Source organism: Aethalodelphis obliquidens, unplaced genomic scaffold (genome assembly GCF_003676395.1).
Source record: "Aethalodelphis obliquidens isolate GAN/ISIS:26980383/991018 unplaced genomic scaffold, ASM367639v1 scaffold26, whole genome shotgun sequence".
Lineage (NCBI taxonomy): Eukaryota > Metazoa > Chordata > Mammalia > Artiodactyla > Delphinidae > Aethalodelphis > Aethalodelphis obliquidens.
Window position 1 is genome coordinate 22,122,707 of NW_020837970.1, and position 17,127 is coordinate 22,139,833.

At 38.1% G+C, this 17,127-nt stretch overlaps 1 protein-coding gene and 1 long non-coding RNA gene across 23 annotated transcripts in view; one reads left to right on the forward strand and one right to left on the reverse strand.

The window, feature by feature from the left end:
• Positions 1-17,127, forward strand: part of PEAK1 (pseudopodium enriched atypical kinase 1) — a 295,050-nt gene that overhangs the window by 261,485 nt on the left and 16,438 nt on the right. For all 13 annotated transcript variants that reach the window (XM_027123690.1, XM_027123685.1, XM_027123693.1 and 10 more), the window contains one exon: positions 13,380-14,125. In XM_027123690.1, coding sequence (XP_026979491.1) covers positions 13,380-14,125 — 746 coding nt within the window. The remainder of the gene's footprint in view (positions 1-13,379; positions 14,126-17,127) is intronic.
• LOC113629280 (uncharacterized) overlaps positions 1,419-17,127 on the reverse strand; it is a 47,424-nt gene continuing 31,715 nt past the window's right edge. For 9 of the 10 annotated variants that reach the window (XR_003436486.1, XR_003436485.1, XR_003436487.1 and 6 more), the window contains 2 exons: positions 5,821-5,945; positions 1,419-4,153 (listed from right to left, as the gene is read on the reverse strand). This is a non-coding gene — a long non-coding RNA (uncharacterized LOC113629280). Of the gene's footprint in view, positions 4,154-5,820; positions 7,736-17,127 lie in introns of those variants that run through there. The other variant, XR_003436478.1, reaches the window with a different exon arrangement.

Consider the following 17,127-nt stretch of genomic DNA (forward strand, 5'->3'; position numbering starts at 1 on the left):
CAAAATTTAAGACTCTTTTTTAAAAAGATTATGATAGAGTACAAAAATACCAAGTTACAGATGCCCCATCAGAAAAATATCTTTCTTTCTACCTGTTGCTTTACTTTTAAAAGTATGTGATACTCATAAAATGTTGCCTAACTTTCCTTAAGTGCTTAAGTTGTGATAACTTGACTCCATAGGATATGATACATGGTTAGTTGCTTCTTTGGAAAGGTTTTACTATGTGAGTAAAATAATAACTGAATAATAGATAGGATTGGCTCCATCAGTTCTACAAACTGATAGGTATTATTTTTTGTTTTGTTGTTGTTATTTTTCCTAATGGAACAAGTATTTCAGGTGGCATTTGGAACTTACCTTTTTTAATATTTTCAATAAATCATTTGCATGAAGTTTTAAACTATCCCTTGGAGTAATTTCTTATAATTTAATGCCCTGGTAGCTTTAAAAAAAAAAAAATGTGTTTTAAGACCAAAAGGAAACAAAACCTAATATAATAGCTTCAGATCCTTTTAAATATTCTAGAACCATTCCACAAACACATGTTACATATTTCTTTTTCATTTTCTTTCCTAATTTCTTCTTTTTTTATTTTTTTTATTCTTATTTATTTTTTATTTTATTTTTGTGTGTGTGTGTGTGTATAGTCCTCTGTCTCTAGAAGTATACTCTTCTATCTCTACGTGTAAAGTCTTCTATGTCTAGGAGTATACTTTTCTATTTCTAGGTGTAAATTCTTCTATGTCTACGAGTATACTCTTCTATCTTGGTGTATAGTCTTCTATCTCTAGAAGTATAATCTTCTATCTCTAGGTATAATGTCTTCTATCTCTAGGAGTACACTCTTTTGTCTCTAGCTGTATAGCGTTCTATCTCTAGAAGTATAATTTTCTATCTGTAGGTGTAAAGTCTTCTATGTCTAGGAGTATACTGCTCTATCTATAGGTGTAAAGTCTTCTATCTCTAACAGTATACTTTTCTATTTTTAGTTGTAAAGTCTTCTATCTCTAGGATATACTCATTTATGTCTAGGTGTATAGTTACATATTTCTTTTTCATTTTCTTTCCTAATTTCTTCTTCTTTATTTAAAAAAATGAGTCAGAGGGCGGATGGACTGATGGAAGAAACTGAAGGAGGGAAGTTAAGGGTTACCATAATTTTTGCTGTGGAATTTATTTCTGAAAATTGCATTGTGAAGTGGGCTTAGGAAGCAGTATTATATAGTAGGCAAAAAACGTAGGTTTGGGGGATCAGATAAGTTTAGGTTTATATGACAGCTGTATCACTGCCCACCTACATGATTGTGGGTCAGTTATTTACCATCTCTGAGCTTCAGTTTCCTCATCTGACATGAGGGAATAGTAGCATCTGCTTTGTAGGGCTGATGGCAAAAGAAGTACTTGATACATAGAAGTGCTTAATAATTGTGAAGTTCCTTTATTTCTACACCAAAATATACTGTTGCTTTCTTTTTTCAATATGTTTGATGTGCTAGCCAGAAAATGTAACATAAAGCAGAAATAATTTCGAATGTTTATTAGAAATGTTGAATAAGCAGAGCAACAAAATCCAAGTCCAAAAAGTTGTGGACTGCCTATACAACTGATGACTGAGAGAGTGAAACATGATAGAGGAGACAGGACACCAAGGTGGCCAACAGGGACCAGAGGAGACATAACAAATAACAGCGAAGTACTGCGACAGACCCAGTCCCCCAAGGTCTGCTAGTTATAGCGAAACAAAGGGACATGGTTTGCATTTGTTTTGTAGTTCCCACATTTCTTAGATAGTTCTGAAAACTAATAAGTCAAAAAAAAAAAAAAAACTGGATTGGAATAGGCCTTCATTACCGTATGTCAGAATCTCCCGTTAGACCTCTACCTTTGAGACAGCTTCCTTTCTCTGCTATGGTATAACAAGAGCTGTTGTGATTCAACCATTCCCACAAAAAGCTACCGACTTATGCGAACCATCCATTTGTTTTTCACCTTAGAGATCCCTCTCCAGGGTTAATTCAGCTGCCTTTTTTCTTGTCCTTAACATAAATAAAGCAAACTTTATTTTGTTTATAACAGAATTAATTATAGATTTTAGAGCTACAGTATACAGTATGGTAGCCACTAGCCACATCTGGCTATTTAAATTTAAATTCATTGAAATGTAAATAAAAATTCAGTTCTTCAGTCTCACTAGCAACATTTCAAGCGCTCAGTAGCCACATGTGGCTAATAGCTACTGTATTCAACATGCAGAGATACAGAACATTTCTGTCATCACAGAAAGTTCTGTTGGACAGCACTGCTTTAAAGACTTGCTTATTTGGGGGATTTGTATTGTCTTCTGTGGGCACAAAAATCATTATTGGTTTTTATGCACTTGACAACTGCTTAGGAAGGTTGCCCCTTATAGAGTGATGGTTTTCCTCTGGGTGATGGTGATATGTGATGATCACTGAACAAACTCTGATCTATAGCACTTTAATACACCCGAAACTGAATTTAGCAGGGTATCTGCCACCAAAATGATTTCCTAAAGAAGTGATAGAAAGTTTTTTTAATCAGACCTTCAACATTTCCCCACGTTTCTTATGTCTGTCTCAAAATGTCTAGAATATCGCTAGATTTTTATGTGGCACACCTGACCACTTTATCAGCCTGCTGAAATCAGGATCTTGTAATGACTTCTACTCTGTTGGAAATTAGTTGGTGACTTCAGCTCTCCTTCACTCACTTTTTAACCGAGTACTCTAGACGTTACTTTTTAGAAAGATCTATCTAGTCTCCCTTTACTGGACAGAATTTTGGCTTGTTCCTCTTTCTTTGTGCCTACAACCTAGCACGTTATCTAAAACACACAGAAGGTGCTGAGAACATGTTTGGATGAATGTGCCAAAAATGACTTAGCATTTGACTATGTAAGTTTCCGGTTAGGGAAACTGAGCTCTCCTGAGGAAAGTTCATACAGGAAAATTTCAAGTCCTAGTTTGTGTGTTCATTTATCAACTGGCTTTTTTTTCTAAAATGAGACTTAATCAGGGGGTTCCTAATTAAGGAATTATGTAAGCCATACCTCAGTTTCCTTTCCACGTGAAACTGTCCACATTTCTCATCTTACTTACCTAGAGCATCTCCTCAAGGCTGCACTGTTCAAACACTGAAAGAAAACACCTGAAAGTCTTCTATCTCCAGAACTTCCTTTGGCAATGTATTGACCATCGGTGTTAAATTTTAAAGAATAGATAAACTTAAAGGAAGTCATTACATTGGCAGCCTTGATGGTTGTAATTATGGAGCAATGTCATCATAAATGGCAGCTTGAAAAAAAATCATTCTGAAAAGTATATCATTCATTCATTTACTCAACAAATAATTATTGAGGAATAACAATTCTGTGCCACACAATGCAAAGTTAACTATTTGAACCAAAGATGAAAGAATTGCACATTTTTAGATTATCTGGATGTTTTTTAAAAAAGTGAGAGTGACAGCTCTGAACATTTGTTTGTGCATTTGTTGTACTTCCTAAAAATGTAATTATCTCTATTTAAAAAGAAACTATAGACTGTGTTCCTATCTTTTAAGTTAGCTTCATTCACATTTAAAAATAGTTTCCCATGTACTGGAATTTGTTGGCAGAGTGCAATATTCAAATTACATAGATAACTTACCCCCAAATAAATAATCTCTGTTCTTGGAGAGGTTCTCATTAATGAGATCTTTAAAAATTGAGTCTGTCAGCTGCTACACCACTGACATTCTTTAAATTGGTCCATGTATCTCTTTATTTGAGGCTAAGCCTGAGCCTGAAGTGGTCTTAAAGCTTTGTTTTATCATTTGGCATGAAGTTGATGTCCCCTGTGGTTTGCCAGCTGGTGCTTACATTTAACTGTGGTGGGACCTAGCACAGTAATAATGCCCAAATAGATTAAGACCCTTCCTCCTAAGTTGCTGATGCCCACTGCCAGGGGGTGATACAGTGAGTGCTGGGGGCAGCCAAGGAGAGGCCTACTAATTTGACAAGGCTGGTGCACAGTGTGCTGTGTGGCATCTATATTTATAAACTCCAGTGCATCTTTCCCAGTTTGGTGATGATCATCTCTTCTGTTGTCCTCTCCCTTCCCGTTCTCATCTGTGTTACTTGTCATGAGCCCTGGGAAAAGATTAAGGGTGAATATTGAAATTACAATTTAAATAGAAAAATATATTCCATTTATTTTGGCTTTAACACTTTCGTTTGTTGAGTGCCAGCTATCTCCTGGGAACCAAGCTAGGCACTGGGAATACTAGTGCTATCTTCAAGGACTTCTGCTCTTTGGGAAAGACAGGCATGGGGGCTGGCCTCTTAGGAGCTCATGTGATAGTTGCTGTGATGCAGGTATTTAAAGGTTCAATAAAAGCCCCTGCCTTGAGGAGTCTAGGAGAGGGTCACTAAGTTTTCAAGCTTGAAAGAAGAGTAGTTGTTTGCCAGATTGACAAGCAAGGGAGAACATTCCAGGTAGAGGGAAGAGTATGTACAAAGGCCTAAAGCTTGATAGAAAAATGAATGTTCAGTTAACTACCAGTAATTAATTAAAGGTAGCTTAAGTGCAGAGTGAAAGAGGCAGAGTTGGCAAAATGGGGCAGAGTGGAAAAGCAAGGCCAGATCATAAATGGTATGTATGTATCACAGTGAGTGTATCTTTTACCTATAGGAAGTGGAGAGCCACTGAAGAATTTTGGATAGAGGGACATGATCGGGATTTTTTAAAGATCATTCTGGAAGCTACCTATAGAATGACTGGAGGCAGGGAGACTGACCAGGAGACCATGACATTCCTGTCTTACTGGAATAAAGAGCTAATTGTACTCATTAACATACTGTTCCTGTCTAAATGGGTTATCTTTAAGTGCCTTTAATCCCTAGCACCCTAAGATTGTAGTGATTGTCAGGTCTCAAGTAAACATTTGCTGTGATTTGTCCTGAGTGTGTCTTCAAATGATAGTGCCTTCCAGTAGATGTCTATAGTGATGTAATTATTATTTTGAGTTTTTTACTGTATAATCATCTTTAAAATGTTGATCTTTAGAGATAATATTTTTCTTATTTCCTTTCTATTTATTATACCAATTGTGTAAGTTTTTAGAGCCTATATCAATAATCTTCCTTCCTGAGGAGTTTTAAACACCTTTTGGCTTCTTCGAAGTAGTGTCATTAAATTATTCCCTTTTAATCCATCTTTCATCATTTGCTTTTCAGAATGTGATATAAGGCCTTATTTGTCAGTCTGAAGACATTTTTAAGTGAAGAGAAAGTATAAAGATAGAGTTTAGAAACTCAAAAAGAAAGGAAAGGAAAGATTGAGTGTGGTTTAGTCAAATATATTTGTCCAAAAGAACTTTTTAGTCTATAAGGCAAGGTTTAGAACACAATCTATTTTTCTTTCTGTTTAGAGAGCTGGCATGCCACAAAAATGTAGAGTATGTGATGTTATATCAGGCCTGCTGAAAGCTGAGCTTAGCGTCTGGTCCCGGAGGCTTGAGAAGAATGTACAGGATTAAAAGTTTAAAATAAAAACAACTAAGATACCAAGCTTTTAAAACATTGACCCAGATGATTGGAATTCAGTTAGGAGAACTTGTCCTTCTCAGAAGAAAAAAATTAAAAAACACAGGACGCTTTTAGACTTGGGTGAATGGCTTGACCTACTTGCATGGGCTGTAGAACGTTCATGGTTTCATTTGGAACGCAAACATTTCTTATTCCCATGTGGAAATCTTAGCTCCCAGGAGACCATATCCCACTGTTTAGGGAGAGAAACCACTATTAATTATCTTTACCTTCTTGCTGCCTTGGCTGTCCATTTTCATTTCGGAATGATGACCAACTCTGCTGACACTCTGTCCTTCAGTCTGGCAGCTGTTTCCTGCACACTTGCTGCGTGTCTCACACCATGCCCAAAGTTCTGAGGAAATGTAAAAAAAATTTAAAAATACATACACATTATAAAAGGCTAAAAATGCTATCATAGAGTGAAAAGTGGTAAGAGAACACAGAGGAAGAAGGGATGGCTCCCAGTTTGGAGGTGGGGATTAGAGAGGAGGGAGGGTTTCAGTAGAGAAAGGGTTATTTGAGCTGGGCTTAGGACAGAACACATTTACTAAGGCAGAGATGTAAGAATAAAAACATGGTGCATATCAAAAGAACAGGAATTGAGTGATTCTTGTGGGAGGGTTGATGAGAAATAGTGGTAGATAAGGCTGACAGCCTTGACCAATTTCCTGAGGAGTTTGGACTTTATTCTGAAGGTGGTGGAAAATGGCATGATCAGCCCTCTTCTACCTCCTCTGATAAGCACTAAAGAGCTGCTGATGACGATAGACCTTGTCTCACCTGTCAGTTCTGAGGTCATTTAAAAGAAAAGAAAAGCACTTTTGGAATCCTCCATTCCTTCTGTGTCCATGATTGTTTTTGTTTGTTCTGATTTAGAAAAATGGAAAGAAAATGACCATCCCATAAAGATTCTCCTAAGGTCCACATTGGAAGGAGTGAGAATAGGTTCATGTTTCTAGTTTTTCTATTAATTCCTTTCTTCCTTCCATTTCCCCCTGAGCCAGACTCTTTGCTTTGTCCTGGGTGTACAAATGAGGCAGGTCTCTGTCCTCAATGAACAAACCCATGGGAAATTCAGACAGGGACACAAGTCAAGTATTCTAAGTGCTTAGAGAGAAATGTTCACAGAATGTATCTGTGGTCCCAAGGAAGGAGAGGTCAGTTTTGCGAAGTGGAGTAAGAAACATTCCTCAGAGGCAGAATGTTTAAAGATGAGAGGAGAGGGAAATCATTCCTGGAAGAGGGTCAACATGAACACAGACACAACATGAAGTAGCCAAGAGTGCTGGAGAAACCACAAGCAGTTTGGTAGCCCCAACTTATGACACAGGGGAAATGCTATGAGAGGAACAGAACAACCAGGGCAAGGTCATAAAAGCCTTGCTTTCTGTGCTGAAGCAAAGAAAACTCCACCCTCAGGATCAAGTCCAAATTCTCAAGGACGGAATTTTTGAAGTAGAGGAGTGCCATGATCAGCTTTGGTGTTTGAATAAAGTCTCTAATGGCTAGTGTGGTGAGGAAGGCAAAACTGGAGACAGTGGTAACAGGACACTGCCACAGTAGTCGGGACAGGAAGATAAGGTGCTGGTGCAGTTCACTACTTCTAACCTTTTCCACTGTCTGGGTCAGCAAATGGAAAATGAAGATTTGTTACAAAGCATATTTCTGTCATCTTGTAAATAAACTGTGCTTCTGACTTCTCACATTAGCTGAGGCAAAGTAGGGCTGACCTACTTTGCTGACCACTGGGAGGGAGGCCTCACCATCACAGGAAGAGTTCAGTAAATGCCAAGCCCCTACATCCTTCATATTGTTAAGAGCACAGAAAAATGGGAAGATATGACTGAAAACTGAATTTATGGTGGTTTCTAAAAATAGATTGTTGATTTGCTTTATTTAGATATAATTTACATACCATAAAATTCACCCTTTTTGAGTGTGCAATTCAGTGAGTTTTAGTATGTTAACAGAATTTTACAGCCACTACCAGTATCTAATTCCAGAACATTTTCATCACCCCAAACAGAAACCCATTAACAATCACTGTCTGTTTCCATTCTCCCTTCCCCCGAGCCATGGCAACCACTAATCTACTGTCTGTCTCTATGAATTTGTGTATTTCTAGACATTTCGTATAAGTGGAATCATATGATATGTGGTTTTTTATTACTGGCTTCTCTCACTTAGCATAATGTTTCCAAGGTTCATACAGGTTGTAGCACATATCAGTACTTCATTTCTTTTTATGGATGAATAATATTCCTTTGTGTGGCTATGCTACATTTTGTTTATCCATTCATCATCAGTTGATGGACGTTTGAGTTGTTTCCACTTTTGGGCTCTTATCTTGTACTTCGACTCAAGTGTTGCTGTGAACATTTGAGTACAAGTTTTTGTGTGAACATATGTTTTCATTTCTCTCAGATATATCCCTAGGATTAAAAATTCTGGGTCATGTGGTAACTCTGTGTTTTATTTTTTGAGTAACTACTGTTACTCAAAAACTAACTGTTACTCAAAAACTAACTGTTTTCCAAGGTGGTGGCACCATTTTAGATTCCCACTAGCAATGTATGAGGGTTTGAATTTCTCCATATCTTTACTAATACTTGCTCATCTATTTAATTGAAGCCAGCTTTGTGGATGTGAAGTGATGTCTCGTGGTTTTAGTTTGCATTTACCTAGTGAGAAATGCTGAGCACCTTTACATGTGCTTATTGGCCATTTGTATATCTTCTTTGGAGAAATGTCTATGCAAATCCTTTACCCACTTTTAATGGGTTATTTATATTTTCATTGTAAGAGTTATTTATAAATTCTAGATACAAGTCTCTTATCAGATATATAATTTACACATATTCTCTCCCATTCTAAGGGCCGTCTTTTCACTTTCTTGAAGTTAACCTTTGAAGCACGAAAGTTTTTCATTTTTATGAATTCCAATTTATTTATTTTTTTCTCTTGTTGCTTTTCTTTTGTTGCTTTAGGTGTTATATTTAAGTAATCATTGACTGACCCAAGGTCGAAAAAATTTATTCCTATGTTTTCTTCCAGGAGTTTTATAGATTTAGCTCTTAACATTTAGATCTTTCATACATTTTGAGTTAATTTTTGTGTATACTGTGACGCAGGGGTTCAACTTCATTCTTTTGCATGTGGATACCAAGTTGTCCCAGCACCATTTGTTGAAAAGACTTCTCTTTCTCCATTGAATTGTCTTGGCATCCTTGTTGAAAATCAGTTGACCATAAATATGAGTTTATTTCTGGACTCTCAATTCTATTCCATTCATCTGTATTTCTATTCTTATGCCAGTACCCCACAGTCTTGATTACCGTAGTTGTGAAGTAAGTTTTGAAGTCGGGAAATGTGGGTTCTTCGACTGTTCTCTTTTTCAAGATTTGGGCAGGGAGGCCTACTCTTGATCCTTTGTGTTTCCATATAAATTTTAGGATCATCCTGTCAATTTCTGCAAGAAGGCCAGCTGGGATTTTGATAGGGATTACATTAAATTTTTAGATCAATTTGAGGAATATTTCCATCTGAATATATTAAGTCTAATCCATGAACATAAGTTGTATTTTCATTTATTTAGATCTTTAATGTCCTTCATCAGTGTTTGGTAGTTTTCCATGTACAAGTCTTACACTTAATTTCCTAATTTTTTTCCTAAATACTTTATTCTTTTTGATGATATTGTAAATGGAATTGTTTTCTTAATTTAACTTTTGGATTATTCATTGCCAGTGTGTAGAAATACAATTGATTTTTTTCACATCTTTATTGGAGTATAATTGCTTTACAATGTTGTGTTAGTTTCCACTGTACAACAAAGTGAATCCGCTATATGTATACATATCTCCCTATATCCCCTCCCTCTTGAGCCTCCCTCCCACCCTCCCTATCCCACCCCTCTAGGTCATCACAAAGCATTGAGTTGATCTCGCTGTGCTATGCAGAAGCTTCCCACTAGACATCCATTTTACATTTGGTAGTGTATACATGTCAGTGTTACTGTCTCACTTTGTCCCAGCTTCCCCTTCCCCACCTGTGTCCTCAAGTCCGTTCTCTATGTCTCTGTCTTTATTCCTGCCCTGCCACTAGGTTCATCAGTAGGGTTTTTTTGTATTCCATACATATGCGTTAGCATACGGTATTTGTTTTTCTCTTTCTGACTTACTTCACTCTGTATGATAGACTCTAGGTCCATCCACCTCACTACAAATAACTCAGTTTCACTCCTTTTTATGGCTGAGTAATACTCCATTGTATATATGTACCACATCTTCTTTATCCATTCATCTGTCGATGGACATTTAGGTTGCTTCTATGTCCTGGCTATTGTAAATAGTGCTGCAATGAACATTGCGGTACATGTCTCTTTTTGAATTATGGTTTTCTCAGGGTAGATGCCCAGTAGTGGGATTGCTGGGTCATATGGTAATTCTGTTTTTAGTTTTTTAAGGAATCTCCATAGTGCCTGTATCAATTTACATTCCCACCAACAGTCCAGGAGGGTTCCCTTTTCTCTACACCCTCTCCATTTATTGTTTCTAGATTTTTTGATGATGGCCATTCTGACCGGCATGAGATGATACCTCATTGTGGTTTTGATTTGCTTTTCTCTAATGGTTAGTGATATTGAGCATCTTTTCATGTGTTTGCTGGCCATCTGTACATCTTCTTTGGAGAAATGTCTGTTTAGGTTACAGTTGATTTTTTATATTGATCTTATATCCTGCAATCTTGCTGAACTGGTATATTAGTTCTAATAGTTTTTTTGTGGATTCCTTAGCCTTTCCTATACACAAGATTATGTCACCTGTGAATAGAGATAATTTTACCTCTTTTCCAATCTGCATGTTCTTATTTCTTTTCCTTTCATGATTTCCCTGGCTAGGTCCTCCAGTACAATGTAGACTAGAAGTGACAAGAATGGAAATCATTGTCTTGTTCCTGATCTTCGTGGGGAAAAATCAAGTCTTTTGCCATTAAGTATAATTTAGCTCTTGGTTTTTCATAGGTGACCTTTATCAGGATGAGGATGATCCCTTCTTTTCCCAGTTTGTTCGGTGTTTTTATTATGAAAAGTATTGGATTTGCTGAAATGCTTTTTCCGCATCTGTTGAGCTGACCATGTGAGGTTTTTTCACTGTTTATTTTGTTTACATGGTGTATTACATTGATTGATTTTCAGATGTTAAACCAACCTTGCATTCCTGGGATAAATCCAAATTTGTTGTGATGCATAATCCTTTTCATATGTTGCTGGATTCAGTTTGCTAGTATTTTGTGAGGATTTTTGTGTCTAGTAATAAGGGATATTAGTCTATAGTTTTCTTGTAATGTCTTTCTCTTGTTTTGATATATAGGTAATATTGGCCTTTCATAGGTTTCAAGTTGGTAAGTGTTCCCTCCCTTTATATTTTTTGGAAGAGTTGGTGAATGATTGGTTTTAATACTTCTTTAAATGTTTGGTAGAATTCATCAATGAAGCCATATGGTCCTGGACTTTTCTTTGTGGGGATTTTGTAAATTATTAATTCAGTATCTTTACTTGTTACAGGTACCTATACAGTTTTGCCTCTTTTAGCCCTAAATATTTATTCCTTTAGTCATTCAAGAAATATTTATTGAGCATCAATTAAATACAGGCCCTGATTTTTGACATAGAGGGTACAGCAATTAGTAAAACAAAAGTCCTGGCCCTCTTAGAGTTTAGCATTCTCATACTCTTTCTCTGTCTCATTCTCATGCTGTCTATATATTCATATTTCTTATTTATATGTAATGTAGCTCTGTTCCTTGGAAAAGAATATTGCTGGGCTTCCCTGGTGGCGCAGTGGTTGAGCGTCCGCCTGCTGATGCAGGGGACACGGGTTTGTGCCCCGGTCCGGGAAGATCCCACATGCCGCGGAGCGGCTGGGCCCGTGAGCCATGGCCGCTGAGCCTGCGCGTCCGGAGCCTGTGCTCTGCAATGGGAGAGGCCACAACAGTGAGAGGCCCGAGTACTGCCAAAAAAAAAAAAAAAAAAAAAAAAGAATATTGCTACATGCCATTGATGGAGAAAGGGCATCCTTAGGTTTGCTTATATGTTGTCATAGTTTGTGTAAACTCTTGGGTGTTCTTGAAGAGAGTTGCATATGTGGGAAATGGAGTATACTGTTGTTACAATCACAGTTTGTATGGTGCTTCCCCTTGGCATTGCTACAAGGACGTGATTTTTAATAAAACAAGCCACGATCTTTATTCATTATCATCCTCAAGACCATCTGATGCCTTCTGTTCTGTCTAATCATCAGTAGTAGCATAGTTTCCTACGGCTTCTATAACAAAGTACCACAAAGTGGGTGGCTTAAAACAAGAGAAATTTATTCTCCTGTAGTTCTGGCAGCTTGGAGGCGAATTAAGGTGTTAGCAAGGTCACGTTCCCTCTGAGATTCTAGGTAGAATCCTTCCTTATTTCTTCCTAGCATCTGGTGGTGGCCATCAATCCTTAGCATCCCTGGCTTGCAACTGCATTACTCCAGTCTCTGCCTCTGTCATCACATGGTGTTCTCCCTGTTTGTCTGTCTTTATATCACATTTTCCCCTTCTTATAAGGACACCAGCCATATTGGATTGAGGCCCACCCTAATGACCTCATCTTAACTTGATTACCTCTACAAAGATTCTATTTCCGAATAAGATCACATTCACAGGTACCAGAGGTTAGGACTTCAGTATATTTTGGGAGAGAGCACATAATTCCACCCATAACAGAGCATTATGCTCTAACTCTGAAATATTGAGTGGAGATTTCATTTTAGTAACATTACTGATTTTAATAGCTTTTATTAAACTTTCATGGTATATTTCTCTGTCTTTAAAAAAATAATGCTCCTTCCCCATTATACAATAGGTCCTGAAGGTGTCACTGATCACATACTTATGCGTTTTATCTTCTTCTAAGCATAAATTCTAGAAAGGAAACAAAGATGACTGGTCCTGTAACTAGGGCTTGTTGTAAGAGAATTTCAAAAGTAGCATCCCTCAAATCACAGTTTATATGTCCCCCAAAATAAAACAGAATCATGTAAGAGTTTGTGAAAGATGTTTGAAACAGCACTTGACTGCTCATATACATGGTTCCCTTTACCACAATCTCAGGGATCTTATACATAGACCAGTTTAAGTGGTGCTGGAATCCATCTCTGTAGTGAAGTGAAATAATATGGTTTATGAAATTGTATTCATATGTATTGGATGGAGAATGACAAGTGCTCTATACAATACAATGTAACTTTGGAACAAAGTTAAAAGAATAGAATAGTATCTTCTGAGCACCAGTCTAGCGGTCTCATTTGCTAATCCCAATTGTTTTTAATAATGCTCCCAAGTAATTTTTTTTTATGCACAAATACCATCATCTCTGTTCTGTCACAGTACAGTTATTTGAGTGTCTGTCACTCGTTAGTACTCTAGAGTGGTGAATACAGCACTCTCGGGGCCAGGAATGGAGAATATGAATTCCTTCTTGAAAACAAAGCCCATTGGCCTGTTCCTATGGCAAAGAAGTACAGAGACATTGTTCACATTTGTTGCTTCCATCAAGTCTTGAACTCTTACCTTTAAATGAAGCTATTTGTTCTTTGTTTTCTTTTACCATTTTTGGATTAAAGCATTGACTTCTTATATTCTCGTGGCCACCTCCCTTATTTCTGCTTAAGTTTCAATTATGTAACAAGAATGAAAACTTTACTTATTCTTTCTTTTCCCTTTCTTTCTTTATTTTAAAACAATACAGGGCAATCTAGAGCAGCCATGATACCTCCCAAGCATCCACGGCAGCCTAAGGGAGCTTTGGATGATGCCATTGCCTTCGGTGGGAAAACAGACCAAGAAGCACCTAATGCTTCTCAACCTACACCACCCCCACTGCCAAAGAAAATGATCATAAGAGCCAATACAGAGCCAATCTCCAAAGACCTCCAAAAATCCCTGGAAACTACTCTTTGTGTCATGGCTAATCCCACCTATGATATCGACCCCAACTGGGATGCCAGCAGTGCTGGCTCTTCAATCAGTTATGAACTCAAGGGACTGGACATTGAGTCTTATGACTCCTTGGAGAGACCTTTGCACAAGGAGAGACCTGTGCCCTCAGCAGCAAACAGCATCTCCAGCTTAACCACTCTCAGTATTAAGGATAGATTTTCCAATAGCACAGAGTCCCTGTCCAGCCGGCGTGGTCCCTCTTGTAGACAGGGCCGGAGTATCCAGAAGCCACAGAGACAAGCACTTTATCGAGGACTTGAGAATCGTGAAGAAGTGGTGGGTAAAATCCGAAGCCTTCATACAGATGCCTTGAAGAAACTGGCTATTAAATGTGAAGACCTCTTCATGGCTGGACAGAAAGACCAGCTCCGTTTTGGGGTGGACAGCTGGTCAGACTTCAGGCTAACCAGTGACAAGCCATGTTGTGAGGCAGGCGATGCAGTTTACTACACAGCTTCATATGCAAAAGATCCACTTAATAACTATGCAGTCAAGGTAAGAAAATTTTACAAATCTGATTTTAATCTTCTCTGACACACTGTTATTGAGATGGGTCTGGTTTTATTTTATTTTTCTTCATTCCTCCAATCAGCAAAAACTTACTGAGCATCTACCTTACACCAGATATTGTGATAAAAGAGAGGTTAACTTATCATCTAGAGGAGAAAACAGATATGTAAAGAGACAGACATAACACAGTATATTGAATGCTAAGATAGAAGTAAACAGAATTCTGTGGGAGCTTAGAAGGACCTTAACCCAGACTCTTGATGCCAGAGAATTCTTCTTGAAGTAGGTAGTACTTGAGCTGTGATTGTTTGCAAAGATTTCCTGTACAAATGAGGTCTGTTATGTGCCTTCCATTCTATACTTCTGTCTTTATCCTCTAGCAAATAAGAGACTCTTGTCTATCCCTAATTTCTAACTCCTCTGCTTCCTGGAGAAGCTTTTTTTTTTTTTTTGCGGTACTCAGGCCTCACTGCTGTGGCCTCTCCCATTGCGGAGCACAGGCTCTGGACGCACAGGCTCAGCGGCCATGGCTCACGGGCCCAGCCGCTCCGCGGCACGTGGGATCTTCCCAGACCGGGGCACAAACCCATGTCCCCTGCATCGGCAGGCGGACTCTCAACCACTGAGCCACCAGGGAAGCCCTGGAGAAACATTTTTATAGAGGAAGGTAACCAATATTTGTTGATGTACCAGGAACTTTTTAGTGTTATATAATTTAATCTTCACATCGACTTCATGGGGTTAAGATCTTTTTATCCATTTAACAGATGAGGAGAATAAAGCTTAGGGTCACACAGCTAGCAATTAGTAGAGCTAGGATTTAAACACAGATCTCTCTGACTCCATAGCCTACACTTTGTCTGTTATGTCACATATTAACTTCTTAAATGTATATCACCCATACCAGACAACACACTTCTTTAAGAACGCTAAAACTCTTAAAATCAAGAACTCTTGAGCAATTACATTCACTGTAACAGTAAGCCATAGGCTTCATCAATGTAATAAATAAAGCATGGACTTTGAAGTCCAAAAGATCTGGATTCAAATCCTGACTCTGCCACTTAGTAGCCCTGTTATAAGTTGCTATTCTAAGTCTCAGTTTCCTCAGCTTTAGAAAGGAATAATAATGATACCCATCTTATGGGGCCGTTTGGCTAAAAGAGAACAAAATGCCCCTGATAGGTATTCACTTATTTCACTATCCCTTAGCTTCTTCCCTAGATTATTTTAGGAGAACAACAATCTTTTGAGCCTCAGTTTCCTCCTCTTTCAGATGTTTACAACAATGATCCATCTACTTTGTGGGATTGAGGTTAGGATCAAGTAAGATAATGCATGTGAAAGAGTTTCTAAAAACATAAAGCTCTGTGTAAACTTAAGGTAGTGTTCTCCCTTCCCATAGTCCCTTTTTACTGATTCTGTTCACTGGTTCAAAACTAATTAACATATCTAAAGGACTTGTACGTGTTAATTTGACTTAGAAAGACCAGATGGTGTCTTAGTAAATTAATGGATAAGGTAAACGATTGGTCTTGCCTGTCTATCAAGACAGAATATATTTTTGCACCAGACCTTCAGCTGGCTGCTCCCTGCATTTGCAGCACCTAAGCCACTTCACCCTCTGGTGACACTCGCAGAGTGACCCTGTGCCCCAGCGCACACTTTTTAAATTAAACTGAGGGGTAAACTGCAGAGAGAGGATCTAGATTCAAGTTAACACATTACTGTTGAGTCTAAAAAGGAATTTTGAGATACTGTGTAGCATTCAAGAGCTGTTACACCGGTTGGAGTTACGGGGCCTCATCTATCTTGGGCCTGTATTGCTACAAGATCGCCAGTGCAAGCAAGATGAGTACCTATTTCAGAAAGGGACATTGAACTATCTGTTGTTCAAAACAACTAAGAAGTAGGGCTTGACTAACTTTATGTATTATTGCTGTGCAATCCTGTCTCTTTCCCAAATCAATGGTTTGGTATCGATTTCTTTGCTTGTAATGATGCAAAAGCAATCTCCAAAGAACAGGTGGCAAGTGGTTATATACTGAGGGTTCTTGGCAGGTTTGGGAAAGGATGTTTTGCACTAAATGGTGACTATAAATGTCTCCTTGAAGACCCTCTAGGCGTTTGTAGAAGGATCCAGTTGATAGTACAACCTTAAAGGAATAAACTCCTAGCACACTGTGAACCCTGCCTTTGCAGAGATAAGCAAAAAAGACCAGCAGTTGGCTCACACAAACAACTTTTTACTGTTTGTCTTCTTAAAATATCCCTTTCCGTACTAATGGAATTTAGAGTAGCTTAACACGTATGACTGTCTTTCTCTCTCTCTTTTTGTTTTAATTGAAGTATAGTTGATCTACAACGTGTTAATTTCTGCTGTACAACAAGGTGACTCAGTTATACATATATATACATTCTTTTCTTATATTCTTTTCCATTATGATTTATCCTAGGACATTGAATATAGTTCCCTGTGCTATACAGTAGGACCTTGTTGTCCATCCATTCTATATGTAATAGTTTGCATCTAGTAACCCCAAACTCCCAGCCCCTCCCTCCCTCCCCCTACCCACATCCCACACCCCACACCCCCTGCCAACTCCACAACCACAAGTCTCTTCTCTATGTCTGTTGAAGAGACTGAAAGGTCTTTTCAAATGTTACAAAAGGAAGTTGGTGCTAGAATTTAACAATTTGAAAACCAAAGGATACTACCCCTTAAATAACGAGTCCACTGCAGTGATAGAGTACTAAGATCTTAACTTTGGGTGTTGTCTTAGCCGTAACAAAATACTAAGACTGGATGGCTTAAACAACATAAATTTATTTTCTCACAGTTCCGAATGCTGGAAAGTGCAAGATCAAGTTTCCAGCTGATTTAGTTTCTAGTCAGGGCTCTCTTTCTGCCTTGCAGCTGGCTGCCTTCTTCCTAAGTCCCCACGTGGCTGAAGGGGTGGGGGCTGTCTAGTGTCTCTTCTTATAAG